Source organism: Necator americanus, chromosome II, assembly GCF_031761385.1.
Source record: "Necator americanus strain Aroian chromosome II, whole genome shotgun sequence".
NCBI classification, from domain to species: Eukaryota; Metazoa; Nematoda; class Chromadorea; order Rhabditida; family Ancylostomatidae; genus Necator; species Necator americanus.
In genome coordinates this window covers 16,375,813-16,384,299 of record NC_087372.1, presented here as the reverse complement: position 1 = coordinate 16,384,299, position 8,487 = coordinate 16,375,813, and the positions used below count along the sequence as shown (strand labels likewise).

General features: G+C 41.0%; 1 protein-coding gene across 3 annotated transcripts; it reads left to right on the top strand.

Annotated features, from left to right (window-relative positions):
• Positions 1–134: 134 nt before the first annotated feature.
• On the top strand, positions 135–8,370 carry RB195_018059 (uncharacterized protein; the record flags this gene model as incomplete). 3 transcript variants are annotated; one of them, XM_064185318.1, is made up of 8 exons in its annotated part: positions 135–194; positions 2,853–2,889; positions 2,937–2,984; positions 3,372–3,463; positions 3,537–3,597; positions 4,690–4,764; positions 6,185–6,379; positions 8,228–8,370. In XM_064185318.1, the coding sequence occupies 8 exons, from the start codon at positions 135–137 to the stop codon at positions 8,368–8,370; spliced, it is 711 nt and encodes a 236-aa protein (XP_064041198.1). The 3 variants fall into 3 exon arrangements, with proteins under 3 accessions (XP_064041198.1, XP_064041199.1, XP_064041200.1); XM_064185319.1 differs by having other exon boundaries at positions 4,690–4,773; XM_064185317.1 differs by lacking the exon at positions 135–194 and having other exon boundaries at positions 2,834–2,984.
• Positions 8,371–8,487: the final 117 nt, after the last annotated feature.

Genomic DNA, 8,487 nt, shown 5'->3' with positions numbered 1-8,487 from the left:
GCCGTCCTGCAATCCCTGAGTGCACGATTGGTCGCGACCGCCCACCGCCCAGCCTCCTCAACCGCTCGCGTTACTGATGACACGCACCGCGCCCGTACCCGTAACACGAATCCTGCGCGGCCGCCTGGAACAGCATGACGTCACACATGGACCACATTCTACCTGATCTACCCAATCAGTCGGCTATTGCCATGGTGAGTAGCTTTTTCGGTGTGCTCCGTTAGGGCTGGGGTCCGCATTGTCAGTCAGTAGCTCAGTCAGCATTGAATTACATAATTGTGAGTATGGGTTGCAAATCAACTAGCTGGCTTACAAACGTTAAGTTATCGCGGAAAACATAGTTGAGGAAGTACCTTATCGCACTCTTATATCTGGACCTTCTTGTTTCTCAGTAGTTTTAGAGTGCATGTCATACATGCTCTAAAACCGATGATTAAGTCTGAGGACTTCAACTTATTTATCTACTTCTACAAATAAGCGCGTTGTTGAGCACCCCCTTCCACACGCGCTTTACGCAAGTTGTATGTAGTTCGAGGTTCGCGCTATGATATATTTTCTAAATGTACGACATTATTTGGCACCACTTGGAAGTTGTTCGGCAGCAGTTTTGTTGTCTTTATACTCCTAACTGAATGTAAAATGAAGAATACTGTTTTGTGGGTATGATCGTAGCTCTCGGAACTGTTTTGCGGATCGCGGGAATGTGTAACGTGAGTTTGTAGACAAGTGGTGTAACCGCAGGCTTCCTCCAGGCTTAGAGAATTCGCTCGGCTCCGCTCGCATATTGTTGCAAAACATTACGAGATTATTAACTGAAGAAAGTGTGCTAGTCTTTTTGCGCAAATCAACACCATTTGAAGGGTAGGCGTTCAGCGTGGGTATTTATTTTCTTTTTCCTATTCCTTGGCCATTTTTGTTTGCATTTTTTGCCCAGAGCGAAATTCACCAATTTTACACTGCTCCTCCAGATTCGATTTTGGAATGAATTCCAAGTTAAGTCTGTAAAGCCAACAGTTCTGGAATAAAATGTAGTTGGAGGCGGAGGTGGAGAGGACACTCAATGGCGCCCTTTTATCTCCAAGTAAATAATTAGATCAGTCGGGGCCTTAAGACCTAAGAATTATTCTTAGAGGATCTATGACATGTACGCTAAAACTAGTAAGAGAAAAAAGCGTCGAGAAATAAGGGCGCCTCCCTCTCGAAGTACATTTTCCCCAGTTCTGCACTTTTATAGTAATTATTTACTGTTATGCTGTATGACTGCTGTTTCCAAAAATGGATATTTTTACACTAGTTCTTACTAGTCCGGATGCTCTTAACACAATGTTAGATGTGACTGAAACGCTTATTCGCGGGAATTCATTTTCCGTCTGCTCGTCCATCTACATCCCTGGTAAAAAAGTGTGCCCCATATGGAATCATTGTAGTTGTTGATTTGTTTATGCCTAGTTGTTAGAACTTTTCTACCATTCCCAACTTAGTCACACATGAATATTTGGACATCTCTAAGAAAGTAGCCAATAATCTAATTATATCGGCAACAGGAAGAAACTGCTCTGCAGCACACGGAACATCGCGGCTGGCACAGCAACACTAAAGTTTAGCAGACTTCATCTTCTAGTTCCCCTATTTATTTTCCAAACTATTTATTTAGCAATGACGTCTGTTTGTTTCTTCAAGAACTTCCTTTTGAAGCCTTAGGTTAAAGGTCGTGCTAAGGGCTACAATTTTGAGTCTTTTTTCATTTCTTCCTCGTATCTTGTTCTCGCACCTCCAAATTCAACAACAAGTAGTAATGGTTCTTAAACATAGGTTATCTGATTTCGATCAGAAGCCCTGGTTTGAAAGTCATGGCTATTTTACTAAACTAATCAAGCTCATTACCTTGTGGTAATGCTTAGTTAGAACTATGACGCTTCTCAAGTGTTCGCTCAGAAAGAAATAGCATTTAATGAATGTCGTCAATTTCTTTTTTGACGGCATTTAGGTAGTGGGACTCCTCCGAAACCGTTTACAAACAAGAACTTGGTAACGACTCCAAAGGAAGCGACTTGCATCTTGTCATCATGAAGGTAAAGGCAAGATGGGGCTTACAGAATAGGAGATGCTAAGGTACAATGATCATTACAGCTCTTATTTTCGAACTAACTCGAACGTGCATTTTTCCTCAACTCTCCATTCCTGAGAGAGGAAAGCTGCAGCTCAAAATGAATGTATTTGTGGTATAATTGCATAAGCGTTTGCGCTCACTGAGGTGCGGTGGAACCCAGTTCTGCAGCCCGATTGGAGCCAGACAACAATATAGCGCAACCACACAAGTCAGCCCGTTCTGATCTGACTCTTGTTAGAGGCTGCTGTATTCCAGCGTTTAGCACCGCCACTTTAATCGCAAAACGAGATACGGGACCCCGTGTGGCTCAGTACCTTAAAGACTGAGTTCGGGACTATTTCACCGCAAGAATCTTGAAAAGTACTATTCAAATTCAGCAATCGAACACTCAAGGACCACCATAGGCCTCAGCTTACCCAGAGACTACTTTTTACGCCCGTAGGATTGTTGATATGGAACTACGCAGAGTAGATTTCATTACTCGCACGGATGCAAAGTGCTGCTTGAAGTGAAAATTTCTCTTCAGATCCGCTTTCCTCTCTTTCGGCTCGTTAATTTTTTTTTAGGGATTTGAAAGGCAGCCTTGTTGGAAAAACGAAAGCTTTCGGTGTTCATAAGGTCTCTCCTCTTTCGATTTATAGGGGGTGTTCTTAGCAGTAGTGCTTTTGTTCTTAGTGATGGGAACTATGTGCCGTTTGACCGGTTACTTAATGTTTCTCAGCAATGAATGAATGTTTTCTAGAACGAATGGATAATTACGGAATTGATAGCAAGCCGAAGTCTCGTGGCATGAACGCACGAGCTAATAGAAGAAAAGACAATCTAGATCATAGGAACGATTCAAAGGAAGTTAACGATGGATTTGACGATAATGGCAAGTTTTGCATTTGATTTGTTTCCCCTGTTGAAAGAGGTGTTGTGCCCACATATAAGATATGTTTCTCACAATTACCTTATTCCCTTCGGAAATTTACCTCCTGTGCGTTAGTACAGCACGATACTTGGGGGTCCCGTTCTGCTTCTCACTTCACTTCGAGCAAAAGCGAATTGGTTATGTATTCTCAGACTTCGGTGTGGATGGCTAATATCCCCCAATGTACTTTTTCAACTCGGGGCGGTATAAGTAGTTTTTCTACTTCTCATGCATTTTCGAACTAGCGCAGTGTTTCTTTCCTTGATGAGAAATTAACGAAATCGAGGGAGTGTAAAGCTTACTGGGTAAACATAAGCGGTCAAAAGTCTTCAAAATGAACTTATTTAGATGCCTCTGACTTGAATATTCGTGTTAAAGATCGTACCGGTGATGATGTTCTTACATCGGGGAGGAAAGGCCGTATTGGTGGTTTATTCAAGGTGTGTTTAAGTTAATGAAAATATTACTCACCGCAGTTGGGTTAGTTTGTCAGGAAATGTTCTTTGTTATAAGGAAGCCCCGATCAAAGGATTGAAAGAAGGTGCAGCTGAGGCTCTGAAGCGCCCATTGACAGGTATGCTTCCGTTTACATTTTCTTCTTTTTTACGTTATGCTAAGTGGTAGTACTCAAACTTTGTGAGTGTTTCTAGCTGATTTTATTTTATTTTCTCAAGAGCTTTCCATTTATGTGAGGAATGAACAGTTTTTTTTTCACTCCGGAACCAGTCCGGGTCCCCTAACATACAACTCCATCTCTAGCTTTTCCTTCGGATTCTTTCACCATGTCAGGTTCGAGGTGTGCTGCCCTTGGGAACTGTGTTTTAGCTGGTATATTCATCAGAAATCATGTTCGACTTTATTTGAAACTTTGCGTAGAGATAGTTTTGCTGTTATAACTTAGCAATGAATATATACGTATATCCAAAATATCCGCTGCCGTTCAACTCACCCCTGTACAACCAAAGGCGAACTGAACATTGTTGTTGCAGCCGTGTGTTTCATCTAACAGCGAGAAACGCACCATTTCTGTAAGTCCTGCTCGGCATACTGCTTCTTTAAACGACTATGATGCTGAAGAACCACATCGACCAACGTGGTCGAGAAAGAAGAGTCGACTGATGAGATCAATTCCTTTCCGCCCTTTAATTCAGATAACATGAGTGAGGAAATTCGAGCACACATGTTCGTTTTTTCTCACTCATGTCCGAAGTCTAAAATGGAATATTTGATTGCATCAACTTATATTTGCGTAGTTCGTCCAGGTTGGAGCAACTATCGCATGACCTCAGGCTTACTTTATTACTTCTCAGGCACATGGAAAATGCATCAGACGAAGCAGGCGTTCACTTTGACTAATCATGTTTATATGTGCCAATAGATTTTTTTAAAATGAAGAAATAGAGATTTTCGAAATTGATCTCCTGAAACAATATTACGATGTTTTGCTTGTAATGATTGTATCGTTCAATTGTTATTACAAAGAGGGGTGTGCCTTTCATAAAAAACGAGTGTATTGATCAAAGATGCTTAATCACGTTTTCCTTCTAATTTTGTATCATACCTATTTTCTACTGTATTTATTATCTTCTGCCATTGCTCTAATCTGCTCTAATCCTAGATTTGGTGTTCATCAAATCGTTGTACTTTCTCACCTTCCTTTATTTAGGAATATTTCGTCGACCTGGTTCTCGTTCTGGTCGGAAGCAAGAAGATTTTGGTCTTGTTTCCTCAAGTGGCCAAGGTGATCACGGTGATTTTTATTTTATATTGGAACTTTTTTCTAAAATCAAATAGACTGGAGAACAATACCTCTGGTCAAGCTTCGGCATCCTCTTTCACTGGTTTGGTCACAAATTTTGCATAGTTACATTGACTTCAAGTACCTCACATCACATAACTCCACATCTACTATTTATATCTTATATCATGTACAGCAGTTTCTCCTTGAAGGTGTGTACGGAATTTCATCTACAACATGCAAAAACTTCTCGGAACTCTTTTCTTTTATTCTTTCTATGTTTTCACTACTTTTTTTGTACAATGCGTGAATAAGCCTGCGTGATGTTTCCAAAATTCTACCTATCTTTACCTTATCGTTTTATCGTTTTCTACTCCTAGGCTGCCTGTGAAATTTTAATTTATAGCTATTGAATTTCTGTCCAATTTTTTTTTTGTAATTTGCGTTTGTTGCAACCATAGTAATAGAAAAATCACAAAATTTGCCTTAGAGGAAGGCTAACTATGCGCAGTTACCCAAGAAGAGGATCGAAACTTTAATTACTACAGAATGGAGTCTCTGATTTCTCCTGATTTCCGAATTTGTGAGAGAAGGGGTTTTTTTCTATGTTACGACTATGAAAGATGAAAATTATGTACAAAAAAGGGAAAAAAGCAAGCAAACAAACAGTTATCAAATCTACATACACTACGACCTTAGATGCATTTCCGCAAAACAAGCGATAGAATTAATGAAATAGGACTTCGCTAGACTGTGTAATTCTACTCCTGCTCTGCTACACTGGAAAATGGAAAACTACAAGGGAGCGTAAAGAACAGATGTCCAGGGAATTTTCCACATACTCTAGCGTAATGGCATCACCCCACGAATTTGAGGTGGTACAGATTTCAGGTGGAGTATTCGTATACGGGATTGTAGATTATGAAGAGAAGGGTGATTCCGTCCATTTTTTTCCTAATTGCTGTAAAAAACAAGCCGGAAGATACAGCTTCGAGCGTTGCGGCGCGCTACTTTCTACAACGAGTTCGACCGGAGCGCGTTAGCCGTGTGCACACGCCGCATCTTCCGGGGCTTAAAGACATCTACTATGCAGTATACGAATACTCCACCTTAAATCCGTACCACCTCAGATTCGTAGGGTGATGTCTTTAAGCATTCACCGAGGACGTGCCGCGTCGTCATGCTACATTCCGTTTTACGCCAATTCTATATCTATGGCAGACACCTTCGACGTTGTGCAAGGGTCACACATTTTTTCTTTGATCAACTACGATTCCAGAATAAAGTCGAACGCATAGGCACTCCCCAATGGGATCGACCATTTCAGGGAGTTCCTGTTTCATCCTTTCATAGGATGTGAAAAATCTCAATTTTTATGCTCACTGCCATTCTCATTATCTTTTATTATGTTTGCATCTTACAGGAGGAGGCTTTTTGGATGAGCGAAGCTTGTCTCCTGAACCTGCCGGGTCATCTAGAGCACGTGGCACCACTTCGCCTTCTGAATTCGATTCAGTTGCGAAGGCTCCTCTCCTCACGGCATCGCAGTTGCATGGCATGCTTCAAATAGACGCATTTGCCTCGAAATATCCACATCTTGCAAAAATAGATGACATCGGTTTGTTTTTAGCGTTTCTTTTATTGGTTGTTCTTAGTAGTTATGACTAGATTCGAAACGATTTACACGGAAGGTTACAGAATAAGAGAAACGGAGAGAGAGCAAAAATAAAATAATGAAAAAGAGGTGAGATGCATTAGAAAAATTATCGTATAACACTTCACACGTTAGATTCTGTCGTTCTGACACCAATCTGCAAAAAATCTGCAAAAAATGGATGCATTCCTCTTCCATCGTCGTTGACCGTTGCAGCCGTCATAGTTGATTAAAGGCATCACCCCACGAATCACCCACGAGGTGGTACGGATTTCAGGTGGAGCATTCGTATACGGGATCGTAGATTAAGGAGAGGAGTGATTCCGTCCATTTCTTCCTAATTGCCGTAAAAAACACGTAAAACCCGGAAGATACGGCTTCGAGAGTTCCGGCGCGCTACTTTCTACAATGAGTTCGATTAGCCATGTGCACACACCGCTTCTTCCGGGCCGTTTTCACGCCAATTAGCAAGAAATGGACGTAATCAACCTTCTCTCCATAATCTACGATCCCGTCTACAAACACTCCACCTGAAATCCGTACCACCTCAGATTCGTGGGGTGATGCCTTTAAGGAAGTATTTCTACTTGTTCTACTATAGGCCACGGTTGTTAATGTAGTCTTTTGTGGATTCTCATGATTATTATCCATGATGATTATTATCGTTATGATTTGCTTTGATTGTTTTTTCTTCTGTATCAGCTGATTGAATGGCTCCGATAACTTCATATTTCTATTTCCTCATGCTCCCTGGCCAGACGCTCGTTGAGAGTAAAAAATATCCTATTATTGTCATTTATAAGAAAATCTATGGGCAATTATTGAGTTCCACCCATGTGCTGTTCAGTTAAGCCGCGGGTGGACAATATAGGAGCAATATATAGTTGAAGGCCTCACATACTCTCGTGCTTAAACTGTTGAGATTACCCTGATGAGGGAGATCCAAGACTGTTTTTCCCCCACCATCTTCGTCGTCTCTGTCAATATGTGACTTTTGCATTATGGAGAAGTCGCGATATCGTCTTTCACCGTTTGTACCAAACTCTGTGATAACTGTTCAGCTTCGTGCAGTCGGAGAAACAAAACCTGCGTAAGATTTTAGATTTTTTAGGACGATGGCAATAGGATAGTCGGTGATCTACAAAGGTAGACTTGCAGACCTCGGGCAATTCCATTAAATCGTGAGCGATTAGTGATGCAGATGTCTTCCGATACACTCAGAATTGCTAAGTGTGAAAGGGGAAATTCAAACAGAAATCGTGATCTCCTAGATTTATCATATTCTCGGGGTAAGACCTGTTTATGATTCGATAGCGGACAGGATCTCAAAAAAGTCAGGTTGCAACTTGATAACTGGTTCATTGATTTAAAACAATTACAACAGTTGAAAACTAGTGTTCTATCGAGGAGAGTTGCGCGGCCGAAATCTTTAATTAGCGGGTAAGAAGGAGTATATTAGTTTCTGAAAAGGAAAAATTTTCAAATCTCCTTCACCGAGTTTTTTCGTCTGACCACATTCTGCTACACAACTTTCAGCCTGCATGCGTTGACCTGCTCAGTTGTTACCGTACTGAAGTAGCCGAAAATTTTGTCATCTTATGCAGAGTAGAGGAGGTAGTGCGAGAGAGAACTGATTTTCACAGTTTCTTCTCTTTGTTTTTTGCTTTTTTTCAGCTACTTTTACAAACTATCCATGGATACCGGAATAAAATCAATTCGCGTCACTGGTTCATGAATTTCCCTCCATTTAAAACACAGTTGGATGTTATTCTGCATACCAAATCTATTATTGATTCTGTTTTCGTTTTGTAGATATCTCCCTGTTATCCCGCTATCTTTATACCGAAGAAGAGGTGCAAGATGAGGACGTACCATGGACCATCGACTACCTTCTTGCGTCGCTTTCTTCGGAAATGCGGGAAGAGTGCGCGCAGGAAGAATCAGAAGACTCCTAGGCAGCAGTCCGACTTATCGATTTTCTTTTATTTCTTTTGCAATTGTGTTATTCCGTTGCTTTTACTGAATACACATTTTCATGATATTTAAAAATGAATGCATCATTCGAAAGACAT